A 22,894-nucleotide genomic window follows, 5' to 3' on the forward strand; every position below is an offset into this window, starting at 1 on the left:
TCACATCGATTATTCTATTATGAATCTGATTTATCTCAGAAAGAAGCTAAGTTTAGGAAAAAACAACAAATGCAATAAATGGCGTTTAAATCCTGAAAGCCATAACATGTAAGTGATACTCCGCACAATACCCCCTTTAAACCGATGCACGTTATCGATGTGTTACCAACCGAAACGACTCAATATACCGCGCTGGATAAACGATCGGAAATCGATCGATTTTCTCTACCTGACATTGAGATTTTCTATCAGGGTTTTATAAAGCCTCTTAATCAGTCTGAATGAGAAATAGTGACAGCCCGTGACGTCCGGGTTCCGTTTTAGAGGTTTCCAGTGAAATACATACAACGTGTATGAGCATTTTATTTTATTATTGTTAAATAAATGTGAATTATATGTGATAATCGGTGACATTGATTGTGACAAGGATTTACTCCACAGACATCGAAACAGATGTGAATGTACTGTCACTGTGTTTCCGTGGTATGTGAAATCCTAAAAATTGGCTGTGAAATAACTTATTAATGCATATGAGTGATGTGTTCTATCATACTGAAACCAAACACGGTGTTAGTTCTTAACATCAAGTACGTGTTTATTTTGTGTTGTGTATAAACCCTCCACATAATTATAATATACAACTATTCATAAATGCAATAGTTTAAAATACCGCCAATGAGTAAATGACAGACATCTATGCCGGTGAAATGTTACGTGCGCGTGAGGTGCGACTAGACCATGGAATCGAAACTCGCATATGTGGCGCTGTCAGCCGGACTGATATCTGTAAGTACCGGGTAACTTAGAGGAAAGTTACGTATATGCAAACAACCCATTTTTTGTTATATATTAAATATTGTCTGTAAAATTGCAGACTTCACTTCAGTTAGTAGTTATAATCGGAGTTAGTGTTTGTGTGTCGTATGAATAGATATCGTTGCAGGAATTCAAATAAACCGTTAAACTAAGTTAAGGTTCACATAGTACATGTATGCTGTACAGCCGTTTTCAATTTCAGGATTGAATATCTGGCTTATTTCGCATTTTGCGACACATGTTCTTCTTAACTTTTATTTTAATTTATATTGAAATATATATATATATATAATAAGCTTCTTACACATTTGATATTAATTCATAAATATTTGACAAACTCGTATAATCTCGCTTTAATTCTTTATAATTTACTTTTATACTTTTAACTATTTATAGTTTATTTAGAAAATGTAAGAAAGAAATAGATCGGGTCAGACTATATATGGACCATAGCCGTAAATATTGTAGTAAAAATCACAAATTACACATCATGGTTTAGATTTTAATATATAACTTTTCAAATGTTTGTAATCAGCAAAAGACAGATATCTACTTGTCAATAATATAGTCTTGAAATCATACCGCTATTTCAGCTAAAATCACAGAATTCCTTTCCGATGTAAGCTTTAGTGCCTTAGAAATAATACTTAAATCAAAACTATTTATCAAGAAATAATAATGTTTAATGTAAAAGCAGACATATACTTTTCAAAGGGATTTAAGCACATTGATGTCTACGTTTGAATTTGAAATTTCACATAATTTATTGGACGGTTTACAACGATTTAAATCTTTAATGAGCCACGTCATGCGAAAATGGGTCTTACGCAATTCGCGGCCTGTGCATATACGTAGTCTGGTCATATTCGAGTATCATCAATGAACATTATCAATTCGGAAGAAAATAACTTAAAGTGCATTAAAACGAAACATCCCTTAATTATATATTGAAAGTTATCTTCTCTGTCCTCCCCCCGCCCCTACAAAAAAGATTCCGTTACCACGACCTTTACCTTTAGAAAATGATCAAGTATGTACGTACTTTAAAGCGCTACAGTGGAGCCCAACGCATCGCTCGTTCAATAAAGCACATAACAATATCGACCATGAAGATTAAAAAACAATCTTGCAAGGATTATTGTAATCCGATAAGTGTGCAATGATGACAGACAGCGTAATTATGATTTTACTCTCAACAGTATACACTTGTGTATGCGTACCTTTTGTCGATGTGCTGATAAAATTGTTGTGTTGCGTATTTAACCCATTTATGCCCAGTGGACTCTCCCATTCATCTAAATTGGATCAATTTATTTCCAAAAGTAGGGGTGTCTGGTATATTTATTTCTATATTTAGAATATTTCTTACAGAAATTTCTTTAAGCAAACAGCGCAGACCCAGATGAGACGCCGCATTATGCGGCGTCTCATCTGGGTCTACGCTGTTTGCAATGTCCTTTTTTCAGAACGCTAGGCATGAATGGGTTAACAGGTTGCACCGACCATTTAAATACGAATACTTTGATTGTTCAAATCGAAATCTCTAATTTCTAAACCGCTTATACATTTATATTTCGCTTTTTATTGTGATTATACTTACTGATTTACTGAGGTAAAAAAATAACTCTCGGCAGTGCAGAATGGGTAAACTCTATAACAAAAAACAAAGCTATTAGGAATGAAAGTAAGAAAAATAGTGTAACTCATCAAGAATATATTCAAATATGGATTTTATGTCATGGAAGACAAAATGATGCTAAACGATTATGTGACGTACTAAACGGGTCAAAATCGGACGTCTTTAGAATCACTTAAATATTATCTCTACGTTGAATTGTCATCACTAAATAAAGTTTTTATATTTATCAAAGAGCCATCATTTTAATGTATAAGACTCAATTTCGTACTTTGCACGAACTATATTGTAAATATGTCGCAATAGCGTCGATCAACAAGCAAAAATAAAACATTATATCGATTTTGTTCAGAAAATGGGCCACGCTCTGTAAAAAGAGGGTTAGATGCATGTGCGTCGTCCCAGATTAGCATGTCCAGTTTGTACAAGCTAACCAGGGACGACACTTTCCGCTTTTATTGCACTTTTTGTTTAAAGAAAGACCCCTTCTTGATGAAAATCCAGTTTAGGCTGAAAATGTGCCTGTGCAAACTGCACTGGCTAATCTGGGACGACAGTTTACGCACATGCAGTAAACCCATTTTCACAGAACGAGGCTCAAATATAAATAATAGCAAAAGAAATGTCATAAAAACAAGACAGAGGTTTGAGCATGTAACATATCGGCAATCTATAGTGATAATATCTGCTAAATTTAAGGGCTTTTATTAATGTTTAAACTGGCAATATGAACTTCTAAACCTGTTTTTACGTTGATTTTGTAAGTTTTAACGAGAGTTTTTGGAAGTTGTATATATTATACCGCAACCTATACACTTTGATCACTTTTCATGTTAGTATAACTATAAGTTTACGTGAATGGGGATTTTTAAGTCCTATTGTACATTTGGAATTATTACTTTAAGCAAGAATAGTACTTGACAAGTTTTGAAACATTTCCAACTGTTGGATATTGAAAGTCTTTATCATTCTGTTTCAAACCTTTGATACCACCTTCGCGTTGTTTTGTCGTGGCTTGTCTCGTTAGTTGTGTTTAAACAAAAACAAAATATTTTAAAATTAATAGAAATGACGTGATTTAGTTACATGGTAACTGACGAGATTTTCCACTTTGTGCCTATGGTTAAGGTGAAGAGAATCCGTGCATTCCAAAAACTTCACAAGCTGCCTGTGCCCCGTAGACGACAGCGCGGTATTTGCGAGATAAACCAGGACCAAAGTTCGGTACATGTGTCCGTATTTAGATACCATCAAATGTTGATCACTACGAGATGGTTAAACTGGGGATAACAATATATTTAATATCAAATTACTGTCAGCAGGAATTTGTAGATGTACGTATGTATTGTATATGTATTTTAGCTATATTCGGAATTTCTTCTTTCTGTCAACACGACCATCATCACCATTATCATTTACACCACTACATTTACCTTTTTCATCATCATTATCATCGTATTAACCATAAGTGTTATATTCGTATATACACACATTCCCTCATTAAGAGGCATCATTATCAGAGTGGTGTCTTTCGGATATGTTCAAAGTTATCGCTGAGATTCTTCGTTCTTACGGCGTCATGGTTCGGATGCAGTACGATCGCACTGCAGACGACAAAGACGCAGAAGCAATGCCGAGCACATGCTTAGTTTGCACTGGTGTCTTAGATGACACGCATAGAGCGTAGTGAGGACGCGGTGAAGTGGCCAATCATTAATTTTGCCCACCACTAATATCTTGTGTGGATCAACCGATACCGAATCGGTAGTCGTTGTCAAGAACGAAGGCTTCTCGGCCAAGAATGCATTTGTCTTTCCTTTATCCCTGTGCGATAATAGATATTTTTCAGTGTGAGTCGTATGCGTTCGCCGAGCCACTCCACCTTAGTTTCTTCGTCCAGTTCGTTCAGGTCTCTCCTGATAAGTTTGTTCTTGTTTTTATCCTTGACTGGCTGGGCTTTTTATACGTCTTGCACTCACTGCTATTACTATGACACTCTGAGTGTCTCTCAAGAAAGTCCTCCGACTTCCCCGTACTCTTTGACTTTAACATAACGCTGATCCAGTGAATTCAATTTAAATCAAATGACGTCTTTACACGTTAAATGGAAAACATTAATGAAAATTTCTTATTTATCCATGCGACGCAAACGCTCTTTGGTTGTAAAGTTGCAGTGCAAATGACCAGACATAGGCTGAAACATAGGCCTATAAAATATGCAGTGCAAATGAACACGCTTGTCATTATCTTATAAAACATGCAATACCGTGAAAATAAATGCGGTTGTGGTTCAATAATTTGAAGAGTTCTGTTGTTATCGAAAACAAAAACACCACTCACTGTATGAGCACGGATGGCCGAGTGGATATACCAATACTTGTACTGCATGGGTCAATGGTTCGAGCCCAATTGTGGATTACTTTATTCTTTAATTTTATTCTTGTTTATTAATGGAGCTATTTGGTTCAAATGTTTACGTTTCCCAAAATAACCACTGGTAACATTTATTGCCAGTCTAAGTTTGATGTAATTTTGTATATTATTCTATAGTAGACACTGGGTGCAATTGTAATAGATATTGTGAAATAATTTTCATCGGATTGCCATTTGCGTAGACGTCAATCGACTTACTTACTCTATTGCAACGGAAGGTAACTCTAACTGTCAGTAAAATGTAGTAAACTCATTTGTCAATTTGTACTCCTTGTGTCCACCTTTGTTTTCTTAAGTTATTTCTTCATGTATTGATTGCAAAATAAAACTAAATTCGATCCTTTGTAACTCTAAGGGAATCATTTGTGTTTACTAATTAAACATCATTAACCCATTAGTGCCTAGTGGACTCTCCCATCCTTCTAAACTGGATCAATTTATTTCCAAAATTAGGGATGTCTAGTATATTTATTTCTATATTTAGAATATTTCTTACAGAAATTCCTTTAAGCAAACAGCACAGACCCTGATGAGACGCCGCATCATGCGGCGTCTCATCTGGGTGTACGCTGTTTGCCAAGGCCTTTTTTCTAGACGATAGGCATAAATGGGTTTAACTGCAAGATAGTTTATATGATCTCAGCAATATGCACCAGCAAAATCTCAATATTATCTATCTAAGTTCTAATATAAGCATTTACCAAACTACATATTTACATATCGCGTTTTGAAGACACGAATGTTTAAACATACTTTAAAACAAGGGCACTCGATTATGTTAAAATATCAAGATTTGCAAACATAGCTTGATATCTATGGTTGAACGGTCACGTATTTGTATATTTACAAACAATCACATCTGACATTCGGGATAACATGCTCATAGCTGTCGTTTTTTTAGAATTGTAAAGCCTATAAAAGAAGTACTTAAACACAATGTTTATTTGTGTATGCCCATGTTGTAAAATGTAATATTTACAATATGTTAGTAACGCCCTGCTCCGATCTCAAATAGTATTTTTCACAAGGAACATCGGACTCTTTATAATTGATTGTTGACTATCCATGTTCGATATCGGAGGAATAAAGAATATATATATATATATATATATATATATATAAATATATATATATATATATATATATATATATATATATATATATATATATATATATATATATATATATATATATATATATATATATATATATAGAGAGAGAGAGAGAGAGAGAGAGAGAGAGATAGATAGACAGACAGACAGACAGACAGACAGACAGACAGACAGACAGACAGACAGACAGACAGACAGGACAGACAGACAGACAGACAGACAGACAGACAGACAGACAGACAGACAGACAGACAGACAGACAGACAGACAGACAGACAGACAGACAGACAGACAGACAGACAGACAGACAGACAGACAGACAGACAGACAGACAGACAGACAGACAGACAGACAGACAGACAGACAGACAGACAGACAGACAGACAGACAGACAGACAGACAGACAGACAGACAGACAGACAGACAGACAGACAGACAGACAGACAGACAGACAGACAGACAGACAGACAGACAGACAGACAGACAGACAGACAGACAGACAGACAGACAGACAGACAGACAGACAGACAGACAGACAGACAGACAGACAGACAGACAGACAGACAGACAGACAGACAGACAGACAGACAGACAGACAGACAGACAGACAGACAGACAGACAGACAGACAGACAGACAGACAGACAGACAGACAGACAGACAGACAGACAGAGAGAGAGAGACCGAAGGAGACAGAGAGACAGAGAGAGAGAGAGACAGAGAGAGAGACAGAGAGAGACAGAGAGAGAGACAGAGAGAGAGATTTCTACGGGAATATAAATGCAGTTACTCATAGTTTTGAGTAAATTTATTATTCTCTATTCTCAAAATACTATTAAATACTCATCATCATTATCAACCATATCCTCATCATCCTTTCAACATCATTATCATAGAAATAATAACCAAACGACAGATAGGAGTGAGTGCTTGTATTTGACAGGACTTTCGACATATAAATGCAAAAAAACAATTCTTCTGACGCCCGTATGTGTTCCATGTGAAATGGAAATCGACCTCAATGGCACCGCTCAAATGATGAGTCTTGAAACGACTGTAAACGGTGTAACATCTTTGTTCAGATGTCTAAAGAACTGAAACGATACTATTTAAATGATGTAGGGCATGTAATTATGAATACTTGACATGCACATGTGTGGCATGTAAACAAGTGCAAATTTATTCATAACAATTCGACGGCAAGAATATACCTAAAATCATGAGTTATTGTTTGAATAAACTGATCGTCGCCGATACCCAAAGTGCACACAGGACGCCCCCAATGTCCATCAATCACGTTAAGTTGCTTAAATATTATAAATTTACAGATGTGAAACATTAATTTTCTTAAAGATGCTGCTATTATCTGCAAGATTCATCCATCACCACCAATCAAGAGAAGTGTACATGACTTCACATACACCCCATACAATAATCGGTAGTGATAAACGATTCAGGTAAAACCGCGAGCAGGATACGCATCCCTACTGCCATTTTTCTTTTCCCATGGACTAAAAACCGAACTGAAAATAAACTTAATATCGACTTTATTATTGCAAAATAAATGTAAAAATAATGTAACCAATTATTTAGACATACATATGTCCATTAAGGGCGGGCGGGCGGGCGGGGTTATCACCCCTTCGTTTTCCTTTTCCATTAATTTTGCCCGTCAAATACACCCTCGAATGGCGACTCAATAGTTTTGCAAATCATACATACCACAACACGAAAAACTCTTAAACACAAAACCCGTGCAATTTTCGCGCTAAACCATTACCATAATCTCTCTTCTAAATAACATGTCTAAAACCATTCTATGCCGTATTTATCAAAACTAGAATAAATTCATTCTGTTCTTTATTCGATTTAGTCGTTAAGGTCGTTTTTCTCTAGGTAAAAATAAGATCAGTTCATCTTATCCATGCAGTTGCAGTTTATTATTTAATTTAGATCACTCCCTCCCTTGCCTTGCACTAATAGGTTCAATGCCGATCTCCTGCATCGAATGATTGCTATAGTCATTCGATGCTTTACTTACAAAGATTCTACATCTTTGATATATTAATGATTACAATATCATTAATAAATATATATTTCAGGTTACTGTGTTTATTATTTTGATTCGATGTTTCGTTGTTATAAATATATTTTGTATTGCTTGTATTTTAATGATCACCGTCGGGTCATGCATTACTTGTATTTGTCTATTATTTATATTATTGTTAATTGATTCGATGCGTTACTTCCAAAGAGTTTACATCTTTGATTAATCAATGATTTATAATAATATTACTAAATATATATTTGAGCGAAATTGCTTTTTTCTTTCACGATAGAACCCACAAAATAACCATCCGGTAACACTTATTTAATCAATTACTCCGCATATGTGGGTTATCTGACCAATTTAATATGCCCCTCTCTTAAATCTTACAATCTTGACCGAACAACAACTGAACAAATTTAGTTGGTTATCAATGAGTAGGAATTTGCATGGCGCATATTGAATACATAGATTCTTTCAAACAAATCACTGTATGTTAAGGTAATCGGTTGAATTCATAACATACAAACATGAAAAGTGATCGCATTTCACCGCATGGAAAGTGATATTTCAACGGTTTGTTACGCTTCCAAGTGTCCTCTTTTTTTTATTCATTGTAATTTATAACCGTTTTCTGCTTATCTTTAAATAGTGGTTAGCATGTTGCCATGCGTGAATGTATCAGGTAATTAAATACCAGGGTGTAAACTTTCCATAGCATCTCTGATTCAATAGTTTTTGAAGGAACAAATTGTTCTTGCAAAGATGAATGCTTGTTAACATTTGAATAGGTTTCTTGTTCAAGCGACCTTGATCACTTGTACATTAAAGCTATTAATCTTTTACCTTATTGATTTTTGTGCCAACATTAATTGTACCAACATAGGCATATTCGTTAAAGAACAATATGAACGTTTAAGTGGTTCATAGTTTAGTTCGATGGTTTAAATGATGATGTTTAATATCACCATGGTCACATAACAGCTGTAGGAAGTTTGCAATTAAATAGTATGCCAAGATTAACACAACACGTTTAACTTGTTGCCAGAAACTTATCTCCGGGGTTCTTAAAAAGCGCCCGTTCCACCGTGTTTACTGAATACTGTTCATGCCAAAATAATCAGACTAAAAGCAGAGGTCAAGTTTATTCGCCTAGAACTAAATTAAATATTGTTTGCCCAGTGTGGGCTTTACAAAGTCCATACCAGCAGCATATATGAATACATTTTGAATAATTAATGAGAATAACTGCAGATGATACAATAATAACAATAACTTGTAAGACTGTTTGGTCACTTTAAAGGATATGGGCCGCGCTCTGTGAAAAGGGGTTTTAATGCATGTGTGTAAAGTGTCGTCCAAGATCAGCCTGTACAATGCACTATATATTGGTAGTTTATATATATTATATCTTAAACATTGATTGACTATTAAAATAATGAATTATTTACAGGTTTATCTCATGCGTTGTTAGCTATGGGCTATGGTGTTGGTATTTATATATACATTGCTTGCCATTAAGTACTGTTCGTTTTTACATTTGTATTCAATAATTGGGTCAACGTGTATCATTAAAAACGGATATAGGATCTGTGTTCTCAAAGGAAATAAGTTTTGATAACTCAATAAACATGTTACTAAACTAGTTCTTCTTGAATGCTCTGCGCTTTTATGAGTACATACGCCCAGACCAGGAGGGTCAATGGCTTGGAGTTGGATTATTGCAACTAGTAACTAAACTACAAATAGTTTGCATGAATACAGTGAGCCTTGATGGTGGGATGTGTGTATTTCGAAAATTATACGGATCTTCAACGTCTGAGGCCTCATCATGTGTGTACCTGCATTGTGTCCCAGCACTATGTGTGTACCTGCATTGTGTCCCAGCACTATGTGTGTACCTGGATTGTGTCCCAGCACTAATACGTAGTAAACATACCATGTTCACGGAAGTTGCCACGAGTTTTGAATTAGATCTTCAATATCCAGCTATTTAGTTGCAACTGGGAGGGCGGGAGATGAAATGCATAGTATAAAATTACCACAGCACAAAATCTCAATAGTATACACTGAAACCCCTTCATCAAGATTGACCAAAATGAATATTAAGTCGTGAATCTTAAAATACACTTTAACGCGACGGCACTCGATTATTTCCCAATAGCAAATGTTTTACACTGAAATTTATACCCAAGGTTGAACGGTCACGCATTTGTATCTTTGCAAATGAACCCAGATGACAGTCATGATTGCGTGTTCAATAGCTGTCGTTTTGGATTATAAAGCCTCTGTTGATATAAGAAGTACTTTATTTCAATGTTTTTTTTTGTTGTTTTGTATGTGTCAATATTTTAAACTGTAATATTTGCGTTGGTAAGTAAGTAACGCGATGCTCCAATCTCGAATAGTTGTGTTCACAAGGAAATTTTGGTCAGATTACCATTTATCAGTGATTATTGACTTTCATTCTATGTATTATGTGTTAACTAATTAACCCATCAGATATGTTAAATCTGATCAATGAAACATGCTTCTATTTTAAACCATACTATCCTTACCGAACATCTGAATAAACTTAGTGGGTAATCGTCTCTTATGTGCGTAGAAATCTGCATGAAATTAATGAATTTGGGGGTCATTTCAAACAAAATACTGGGGAGTTATTATTATTTGTTGGACGATATTATTTTTATTTCGTGTGTTATCCAATCCACGAATTTACATATGGGCCGCGCTCTGTGAATAGGGGGTTTAATGCACGTGCGTAAAGTGTCGCCCCAGATAAGGCTGCTCAGTCCACAAGGGCTAATCAGGGACGACGCCCTCCGCATTAACTTGATTTTTGCTAAGAAGAGACTTTCTTTAAATAAAAAATATCATAAAAAGCGGAAAGTTTCGTCCCTGATTAGCCTGTGCGGATTGCACAGGCTAATTTGGGACGACACTTTACGCACTTTACGCACATGCAATAAACCCCCATTTCACAGAGCAAGGCTCATAAACCTATCCGAAAATGACCGACGCAAATTCCGCATGTTTTCTAAAATCATATATCTCCGAATGTACGTGTCCATGTAAAAGTCGTTTTATAAACCACTAAATTGTATGCAGACGAATAAATTGATTTAACAGTACATCAAAGGGACGACACTTTCCGCTGTTGTGACATTTTTTGTTTCAAGAAAGTCTTTTCTAAGCAAAAAATCAAGTTTAGGCGGAAAGTGTCGTCCCTGATTAGCCAATGCGGACTGAACAGGCTAGTCTTGGATGACACTTAACGCACATGCATTAAACCCCCTTTTCACAGAGCGCGTCACATTTGTATTGATTGTAATTTAGCACTACCTGCATTGCTTACCTTCCATTGTTTCATCAACATATATGAATGTTCATCTAACAATAAGTCTTAAGTGTTTCACAAGTATTACATTGTTCAAGCGAAGTTAAATGCGGGTAAGCAGGTTAATAGGTTGATTGTTAAAACAATCGAAATCAATCGTACAATACAACTATTAGACTTTTTAACCTTATTGACGTTTGTGGAAACATTTATTGACCCATATATAGACATATTCGCCTTTTTTAAATACAGCATTAGCATTACGGTGGTTCTTGAAAACTTATCTTTTTTGATTTTCAAAAAGCGCCTGTTCAACTTTGTTTTCTGAATATATGTATTCAACAGCGTTCATGATTAAATAAACCAACTAAAAGCATCGATAGTTCTCCTATAATATAACTATATAAAGTAGTATTTGTCCCTTGTCGGCATTTTAACGTCCAATCCAGAAGCAGAAATGTACAATTTGAATATTTAATATGAATGTCTGCAGGTATTGTACGAATAACACTAACTTGTATACATGTATGGACATTTGGATGGCCTTGTTAATCTTAAAGGGGCCTTTTCACGTTTTGGTAAATTGACAAATTGAAACAAAATGTTTCAGATTCGCAAATGTTCGTTGTAGTTATGATATTTGTGTAAAAACAGTAATACTGAATGATGGCCAAGTGGTCTAAGCAATAGACTTTTACTCCAGGGGTCAGTGGTTCGAGCCCAGTTGAGAGATACTTTTTTTCTTAAATTTTATTCTTGTTTTTAAACCACTCCAGCTATCATTTTTATTTGTGAGCGTTAGCAAATCAGTATGGGCTTAACTACGCTAGGAACCGTAACCCGTGACTGCCTGTATGGATAACTGCAGTAAAATTAAGCAGACGACGAATGCTTAGAAGCGTCTGCTCCAACCACCGCATCTGCCTGTTTATAGTTTCCACTGGTACACTACATAGTGTGTATGTATTCAAAAGTATTTAACAGCTTGTAAGACAACGTTGGCCAGTCTAGTGTTTATCACTGAAATCTGTACATATTGACTGCTTTCAGGGAAAACGGGGCTTAATGCATGTCAAATAAGATTAGCCTGTGCGCACTGATTAGCTGTATCAATGATTTGGAAAAAAAAACACATCTCGACCTGTGCTTTAAGACACACTCTTTATAAATTTGAATTGGTTGTGGTCATTTCAAACTTGCGATATAAAAAGCTATAACATAATTTTTTAAAACTGAGTTGCGTCTAAGATTATTCAACCGCGAATAAATTAAGTGCCTTCAGCGCTTTGATTTCTAACACGTTCGTTAAAAGACTGTATACGTATAGAACAATATAATACATTATTCACCAGTCTAATGCTCTGTTAACTATGGTATGTGGTGTATATGTATATATAATAACATATCAGATACATTATAACTTTAGTATTGATTTCCTATTTGGTGATACTTTTCTTTAATAATGGTCTATTCCCGCGGGTTCATATACTCGTATCTTGCAAATGAAATTCCACGCACAACTAACATTCGACTTCAAGACGTTAAGTCAGATGTTGGTGTATATTGGCTTATTAATCAAAAAAGAGTTTATACATTAAAAAAACAGCACGTTTTGATATTAGGCGTAAATGTCCATATTTAAAAGCCCATAAACCCTAAAAATCAACGAATATTTGGTACAGTTAAGTCAACACATAAAGATCAAAATATAGCAATTTCTTACAGCAATAGCAAAAAAATTTCAATGCTAGATATGGTCTGATAACATAGATTTTAACAAGATACAAAATGCTCTTATTCTGGGGGTTTTGCGGGACAATATATTCAACACATGTTCATGTACAAAGTAAGTGATCGTGGGTCGTATGAAAAGATATCGTTGCGGTAATTAAAACTGAATATTTTGTATCTCTGCTAATCGATGTTACCATACATTATAGCGTTGAAATTTTGGCTATTGCTAAAAGAAAACACTTATTTTTTATGGGTTAACTTTATTTTATGAACATTTTTTAGAAATATTCGTTGATTTTGAGTATTTCTGTTACTGGTATGTTACTTTAAGAGCTTAATGTGATAAGAAATAAACTGGACATAGCAAGAGATTGAAAGAGGGTGATGAATAGAATGAGTGTCCTAGAGTTACACCTAAGGGACTTTGTGATTACGTACTCAGGTACCCAGTGTCATCATGGCCCTGGTTCTGAACGGCGATTATAAAACCGACTACGTTCCTGCCAGTTCTCATTTATGTTTCACGCTTTGAGCCGACGAGACGTACATTTGTTCTTTCTTGGCCCAACAAAACATTATATTGCTGCTCTGCTTCTAACATAATATGGCACGAAACCAACATTAAAAAAATTAACAATCCAAGATTTCCATGTTTCAACTTTATATCACAAATGATGAATTTTGAGACAACGCCCTCTATTTATATGCACATTGTCTGAACGTATTGTATTTGCGGTTTGAACGTTGTTACAACTGCATTGAACTCCTTAAAACGAGTACAACGTACTAAAAACTTACTGAGAACTTAAAGAACGTGTTGCAATCGTTGTAAGAACTTATTTTAAACTTTCTATTTATTTACACGACACAAGATCGTACTTTCGACGTTGTGCGGACGGGGTCGGTCTGTCTGAGAACGGATTAGACGGACTAGAAAAGGACTCGATCGTTGTGGTATCGTACAGGTAATTTTGGTCCGATCGCACTACGTTTTGGCACTTTCCTAACTCGACCTAAGTACGACCTATCCGTTCTTAGTACGTCTGTTCCGTTTCCAGTACGTTGTTACTACGTTTAATTGTAGAACGGGATGATCGGAAGAAAATTTTGAGTAGGCTCAAAGTTCTGAAACACCACAACCGTTCAACCCCGTTCCGGGCCGTCCACAACGTTCGAAGACAGTTCGTAACACGTATACGATCACTCCGTTCTCACACAGTTCGAGCCCGTTTAATCACATTTTTCAGAACGTGTTTCGAACGGAGTCAGTGTATTGGGGGTATTAGCGGAAATAATACATTTTTGAATTCCCGACAATCAATATTGTAAGATATGTACTATAAAGCGCTAAGGTGAGACAGAACGCATCACTTGTTCAATGAAGCTCAAATTACAATTTCCGCCACAAAGTTTACAATACTCTCTTGCAAGGGTCAATGCATTATATCCGGTTAACAATTATTCTGCTCACGGCTTAAACATTGTAAACGTCATTGTGCAGTTATTGTTGTTTTATGTATTCGGTATAACATCTTCATCGATCAATTTGCAGTCAATACTTTTGTTGTTCAACTTACAGTCTCAAATTTCTAAAACGCTTATTAATTGCATTGCGCATTTGATTGCCTGGTTATATAAATTCCGGAAGAGGCACGGGGTGTGAAAACACTATAACATGAAACATCAATTCGTTCACCTTACATATGCCCCGCGCTATGGGAAAACGGGGCTTAATGCATGTGCGTAAAGTGTCGGCCAAGATAAGCCTGTGCAGTCTGCACATGAAAATCTAAGATGACACTTTAAAACCAGCAGTATGTAGGGTATGAATGGTTATCTATACGATTACATGCCAGCACAAATTAATACACATGATAAAGAGCATAAAACATTAACGCCGCTATAGCAGTTTTTTACGAGTACCGGTAATTTTTTTCCAAATGTCAAGTAGCGTTTATGTTTTGAGCCGAGCACTAAAGATGGCAAAAAGTTGTTACAAGAGTAATAAGTTCCACAACGGTAGCGGTAGAAGATATATGGTGTCATTCTTGCGGAGATTGCGAGTTCGCTCTTTACAGGGGAGTTTAACAAAGCCGCTTCTTGAAAAACTGAGCAAAAGGCATTTGCGTCGATTTTTGTTTTGAGGTGACTTCATTTAAACGACAAATTCATAAAAATGAAAACTGTCGTCCATGTAAAACCTGTGTATACTGCATATAATAATCTGGGAAGACATTTACCCTTTGAATGCTGGGAAATTTGTCGTCTGCTAAAATGTCGTCTGCTGAATTTCTAAAATTAGCATTTTCTTCGATTTTTTTTTCAAAGAATATTATCAGAATAGCAAACAGTTTGCAAAGGACTTCAAAATTCGGTTCCCGCACTGAAAGGGTTAACGCACGGGCATTAAGTCCTGTTTTCCCGTAACCAGTATCCAATAATCACCATCAAAAGAAACAACGAAAGAACTGGCTAAGTCCCGAAAATGAAAAAAATAAATAAATATATTACCTTTGAGCATTTATGAAACAGTTCAGTGCAACGAGATATATTATAATTACTGCAACTGTTGTAATTTTCCGTCCCATCAACTGTACACTAATGATTGACCTTCACAAAATCGATGCCAGCGAACCTTGTACAATGTCAAAGTATTGTCCGTCTGGTATCGTATCAGAACTCTGTCACGTGACCGACAGGCGGAATTGACATTGACATGATAAATTATAAACGGACAATAGTTCACCACTGAATTTTCTGAATTTGATTTAATTGAAGAATCGATTACCAATGCCGCCGATTAGATATAATCATGGTAAGCCGATTTAACTAGGGTATACGATATAAATGTGATGCGGGGACGTAACACTTGGGTATACGATATAAATGCATGGTCGTCGCCATACTTATCATGAAACAGTAGACACAAATGGGTATATTCACTTTCTAAAAAATACCCCTTCCAGCATAGATGTCAAATTAAATTTAACAGACACCTACGACAACATGTTTCATCCGTCGCATTAACGATCTTGCAATATTGATTTCGAAATAGTTAGAACAATTGTGAATGAACTCATTTTAACCCTTTCAGTGCGGGAACCGAATTTTAAAGGCCTTTGCAAACAGTTTGGATCCAGATGAGACGCCACAAAACGTGGCGTCTCATCTGGATCCAAACTGTTTGTTATTCTGATAGTATTCTTTGAAAAAAAAATGAAGAAAATGCTAATTTTAGAAATTCAGCAAACGACATTTTAGCAGACGACAAATTTCCCAGTATGCAAAGGGTTAATTGAAAAGTATAATAGCTGGAACTTATAAAATACGTGGTCGAGTCGGACTTGCTTTTACGTTTAACCCATTAGCGCCTAGTGGACTCTCCCATCCTTCTAAATTGGATCAATTTATTTCCAAAATTAGGGATGTCTAGTATACTTATTTCTATATTTAGAATATTTCTTACAGAAATTCCTTCAAGCAGACAGCGCAGACCCAGATGAGACGCCGCACCTTTTTTCTAGACGCTAGTCATGAATGGTTTAAGCAAGATAATGTAAACCACAGGCATAAAGTTTAAATAAGACAATACAATAATGAAAATAACTTCGGTTTTCCATCGTATCTAATTATGGACTGAAGAAGTAGTAGGTGAAATGTATAATATTTTCTCTGTTTCGTTATTTTGTCATGACAAACACTTGTATTATTTTAAACCAAAATTTTCGCCAGGCCTGTTCAAAAGAAGTGTGGACGTCTGTAAACTAGGTACAGTGACTGGATAAATTTCAAAATAATATTAAGCGAATATTGTCATGGAAACAAACACACGTTAAAAAGAGGTATGCAGATTTCATACTTAAAAGATATCCCGTCCAGCTTTTACTTCATAAGATACCTACATGTGTTATAATCTAGATACTAGTATATTTAAAATCTTGAGTTTCTTTGCCCTATATCTGATTGCATGGAGGTGCATTTATGCCTTTAACATTCACTGCACAGTGCTTCCTCAAAACGAGTATCAGTGTTTTATTTTAATTTTTAAAATATATCTCCAATAGTTGTGATTTTATTTAATCAAACGCATAATTTGTTTTGTAAATAATGTTAACGCTGAAACGGGAATAAAAGTTGACAAGTTTAAAAGGAAAAATAGCTGAAACATAGGCCTATAAAATATGCAGTGAAATTAAACCTGCTTGCCGTTCTCTTATATAGCAAACAATGCCGTAAAAAATGAATGCGGCTGGCGATGTAAACTAAACATTTACTGAATAAATGGTTTAGAAATCAGTTGCAAAATTATTCAATACTTTTATTTTTTAGAAAATCTAGCGCGTGTTTCTTGCGTCCGTTATTTTAATATGAACAAAAAATAAATAACAGTGGCCTTATTTCATTACCAGTCCCAGTTTGTAATAATAGTGTATATTATAATTAGCGTGAATACACTAAATGCAAATACGGGAGAAATTGAAAACTAATTTGTATTGCATTGCCATGTGCGTAGAAGTCAGTTGAAAAAATCACTTTCTTGCCACTGAAGGTACTTTGAACCCAATACGTGTGTCTTCTTGTATTAACCAATGTATGCCTAGCGGACTCTCCCATCCTTCTAAATTGGATCAATTTATTTCCACAATTAGGGATATCTAGTATGTTTATTTCTATATTTAGAGTATTTCTTACAGAAATTCATTTAAGAAAACAGCGCTGTTGGCCAAGGCCTTTTTTTCTAGACGCTAGGCATAAATGGGTTAATTGAAACGCAATTGCAGTCGGATTTTTGTAACACAAGGCATTTTTTATTAACTAAGTAAACATGGAACTTAAATAAAGGATAGTTTTCATTATTGCAGTGGACGTGGTAGGGTCAAACGCCTAGTACTAAATATACCACAGCAAGAATCTCAATAGTATCCATTTAAGTTCTAATATAGCATCGACAAAAGTAAATATTAACTTATCGCATTTTCTTAAAACATGAACATTATGATCTACTTAACACGAGGGTACTCAATAATGTTCAAATAACTAGATTAGTAAACTTAGATTGATGCCAAAGGTTGAACGGTAACGTATTTGTATGTTTGAAAAACAAGCTCAAATGACATTCGTGATAACGTGTTCAATAGCTTACGTTTAGCAATTTAATCCTATGTGGATAAGAGAACTACTTTATCACAATGTTGTTTTTGTGAATGCCAATATTTTACACTGCAATATTAACAATTTGTAAGTAATGCCATGTTCCGATCCCAAATAGTTGTGTTCACAAGAATCGTTCGGTCGGATTGTAATTTATCATTGAGTATTGAATACCGCTGTTTTTATTGTGTAGTTGTAGTTAATCACCCCCCCCCCCCCACACACACACACACCGATGTGTTTTACCTTAACAATTGAAAATGTGAATGGACTATATTTCACGTATGGTTCCTCCCAAACAAAATGCACTGATTGTTTATGTAATCTGTTTAATTCAGGACATATACCAAAGCAAAGTGATAACAAGTCACCGCATTGGAAAATGCCGACGAAACCGATTGTTTTATTAACTAGTCTCCACGTATGTTTATTCGTTTTTATTTATTCCGGTTTGCTTGTCTTGCATCACTTGTAAATTTAACCCATTCATGCCTAGCGTCCTGAAAAAAGGACATTGCAAACAGCGTAGACCCAGATGAGACGCCGCATAATGCGGCGTCTCATCTGGGTCTGCGCTGTTTGCTTAAATGAATTTCTTTATGGAATATTCTAAATATAGAAATAAATATACTTGACACCCCTAATTTTGGAAATAAATTGATCCAATTTAGAAGGATGGGAGAGTCCACTGGGCATAAATGGGTTAACATGCATGCATTTACAACAATAGATAATTAGCCAGGGTGAAAACTTCTCACATATTTTATTAGCATTAAATTTTTAAAACGCAAACATTTTTCTTGAAAAGCTGAATGTAGGTGAGCTGGTCAGTAGGTCAAACACAAAAGAATATAACGCGGTCCAATTGTACAATACAACTATTAAACCTTTTACATTGTTTGCTTTTGTGGTAACATGGTCTCAAAATATAGACATATTACTATTAATAAAAAATGCGTTGTAATGGTTCCTACATTAATTGTATCAATATGGACATTACTATTAAAATACAAGCGTTTAAGTGGCTCCTACGAGAGTTCGATGGTCTGAATGAATTAAATATCACCATGGCCACATCACCGCTGTAAGGAATTCGTCATTTCATATTTCGGTTTTGCCAAGATAAACATAACATTTTGAACTTGCTGCAAGAAACTTATCACCGAGGTTCTAAAATAACAGACCGTTTCACTGTATTGACTGAATACTTATTCAACCGTTTTCATGCCAAAATAAACAGACTAATCGCATTGGTCGAGTTAGTTCTCCTAGAACTTTATGAACTTACATTTTTCCAGTGTCGGCTTTAAAACTTTCACACTAGCAGCATATATGTTCATTTTAAAAAATTACGAAAAATATATGTAGAAGATATAATTATAACATGAATTGCAAAATTGGCGTTTTGATGGATATGTATCTTAACGCATTAAATCAAACTATAAGCGGGCATTTCCGCTAAAACTTCAGTTTAACCTGTTTTCGCACTTGAACATTATAAGACTGTATAAGCATAGAATAAAAATAAAACATTTTTCATCAGTATATCTCCTGCTCTGTTACCAAATGCCTAGGGAGCTCGTATATATATATATATATATATATATATATAAGAAATAGTAAACTCCACTGAGGTCCCTATGGCATTATAGTGACCAGCCAGTCAGCCACAAACCGTATATGGACCGAAGCCGTATACTGTCCATATACAGTTTGTGACTGCCTGTCTGGTCACTATAATGCCATTGGGACCGAAGTGGAGTTTACTATTTCTTATATTACACCGAAGAGTTTCCCCTTTACCGTTGTACAGTGTTGTACGATTGTTTATTGTTTAAAAGAGATACAATGAAGAATTTCTCAGGAATAATGACGTCTTTTCGTTAAAAAAAAATGACGTCATTTTACAGAAAAACAGTGCAAATTTAGTTGTGTGTAACCCCGAACGGTCCATATACAAAAATAGTGACCGGTCCATATACTATTAGGTTCCTCTATCGCATTTTACAGACTGAAACCGGCCATATAGATATAGAAGGACCAATACCTCTGAGGTGTAATATATATATTGAGACAGGCTAATCAGGGACGAAACTCTACGCACATGCATTTATCCCCTTTTCACAGAGCGCGACCCATATGTATCTCTGTTGAACTGCCCTTATTGACTAATTTAATAGCCAATGATTTTATTTATTAGAAAACAGACAATATAATGTTCATGGTTATATGTAACAACGACTCAAATTAACCCATTCATGCCTAGCGTTCTGAAAAAAAGGACATTGCAAACAGCGTAGACCCAGATGAGACGCCGCATAATGCGGCGTCTCATACGGGTCGGCGCTGTTTGCTGAAAGGAATCTTTGTAAGAAATATTCTTAATATAGAAATAAATATACTAGACATCCCTAATTTTGGAAATATATTGATCCAATTTAGAAGGATGGGAGAGTCCACTAGACATAAATTGGTTAATTATTTCAGATAGTCAATTAACTAAACTCTCTTGTTACATATGTCTGTACAGTGTTGGACAAAATATAGAAAAAACTTCCCATCTGATACCTGTTGTAATTTGGATACTTAAAGAAGGCAAAACGTTGTTCCAAGAGCAATAAATACCACAGCTAGAGTGGTAGAAGCGATATGGTGTCAGCTTTGTATAGGTCACTAGTTCGCTCCTAACAGTAGCGTTTGTCGGACCGTATTTGGTACAAAAACGAATATGTACAAGTTTGTACCATATTCGGCCGAATATGGTACAACTGTCTAATTGTACCATATACGTATCTGCAGTTTTGGGGTAAAATGCCTGACCGAATATGGTACAAACTTGTACCATATTCGGATGAAAAATGTACCACATTCGTTCCGAATATGATACACACTCATCATCGTAATCATCATCATCATCATCATCGTTATCTCATCATCATCATCATCATCATCATCATCGTTATCTCATCATCATCATCATCATCATCATCATCATCATCATCATCATCATCACATCAATTATCAACACCCCAATGATCATCATCGTTGTTATCTTTACCAACACCACCATCATCATCACCATCAAAACCAACATCATCATATCCATTATCATGATCGTAATGGTGATCACAAAAGTTTTTTTTGTGATGATAATGACAGCGATGTTTTCGGTCGATAATGAGGATGTTGTGATGATGATGACGACGATGAGAATATCATCATCATCATCGGCAAATAAACATCGCCATCATCATCATCACAAATATTTTGTTATCATCATCATCATTATCATCATCGTCGGCCGATAAACATCGCCGTCATCATCATCTAAAAACTTATCATCATCATTATAACCATCATCATCGTCCGATAAACATCGCTGTCATCATCATCCCAAAACGTTTGTTATCATCATCATCATCATCATTATCATCATCATCATCATCATCACCACAATCATCAAACCCCAATCATCATAACCACTGTCATCATCATCACCACCACCATCATCATCACAATGTTTTTACCATCATCATCATCACAAATGTTTTGTCATCATCATCATCACATAATCATTTTACATTTTGTATTTTATAATTTGTTTCATTCAAGAGATTCAACAAACTTGTACTTTTTTCATTTATTGGTATACTGACAGGATTTTTCAAAGTAATATTGAAGAACATAGAACAGCATTTAAATTTTAATCCAACTGTAGCATTTTGACAAGACATAATATACATATATACATTCATTTTAGTAGCAGCCAAAATATCCCAAATGTGCTTCGTAAAAAGTTACCAGTAAATGAGCAAATGACAACAAATTTCCGGTAGAAGAACATAATCATCAATCACAAAAATAACATAACAGGTTTCCAAACACCGATATACATGTATATTTCACCTGTAATGTCTGTACATGACATCTATGATATCATACCAACCGATTCCACTAACACGCAAACGCAGCCATGCGTTTGCCCATTTTGGCCCCTTGATGATTTCTTTTATTGCCGAAATAAGACCGCTGTTTCTGCCCGCTCTTGTTAATAGGAAACGAACGCTAACAGGATTTCTGTTACTAGTATCTAGTCCAATATCCGGCCGAATGTAAATTCTAGGTGTTTGCAAACTCATTGACCTTATTAAATCTCTAAAGGGTTTGCCGACCTTCGCCAACACAAACTGGATTGACGGGTTTGATTGTATGCAGAACTTAAAAATTTCAACTTGAATGTGAAGTGGTAACATCAGAAATGGAAAAGTCGTTCGCTTCTGTGCCCTCCTATTGTTTATCATATCTTGAAGCTCTTTCAGGGCTGAACACACAGAGACGTCACCGTTGTCGCCAGAGTCACCGTTGTCGCCGGAGTCACCGTTGTCGCCAGACGCAGCGTTGTCGCCGGAGTCACCGTTGTCGCCGGAGTCACCGTTGTCGCTGGAGTCACCGTTGTCGCCGGAGTCACCGTTGTCGCAAGAGTCACCGTTGTCGCCAGACGCAGCGTTGTCGCCAGATGCAGTGTTGTCGCCAGACGCAGCGTTGTCGCCGGAGTCACCGTTGTCGCCAGACGCAGCGTTGTCGCCGGAGTCACCGTTGTCGCCGGAGTCACCGTTGTCGCTGGAG

General features: G+C 35.8%; 1 protein-coding gene across 1 annotated transcript in view; it reads left to right on the forward strand.

Annotated features, from left to right (window-relative positions):
- Positions 1–224: 224 nt before the first annotated feature.
- LOC127858112 (uncharacterized) overlaps positions 225–22,894 on the forward strand; it is a 40,564-nt gene continuing 17,894 nt past the window's right edge. The window contains exon 1 of the mRNA XM_052395009.1: positions 225–786. Coding sequence (XP_052250969.1) covers positions 739–786 — 48 coding nt within the window. The 5' untranslated portion in view covers positions 225–738. The remainder of the gene's footprint in view (positions 787–22,894) is intronic.

This window comes from Dreissena polymorpha, chromosome 14, assembly GCF_020536995.1.
Source record: "Dreissena polymorpha isolate Duluth1 chromosome 14, UMN_Dpol_1.0, whole genome shotgun sequence".
In the NCBI taxonomy this organism is placed as follows: domain Eukaryota; kingdom Metazoa; phylum Mollusca; class Bivalvia; order Myida; family Dreissenidae; genus Dreissena; species Dreissena polymorpha.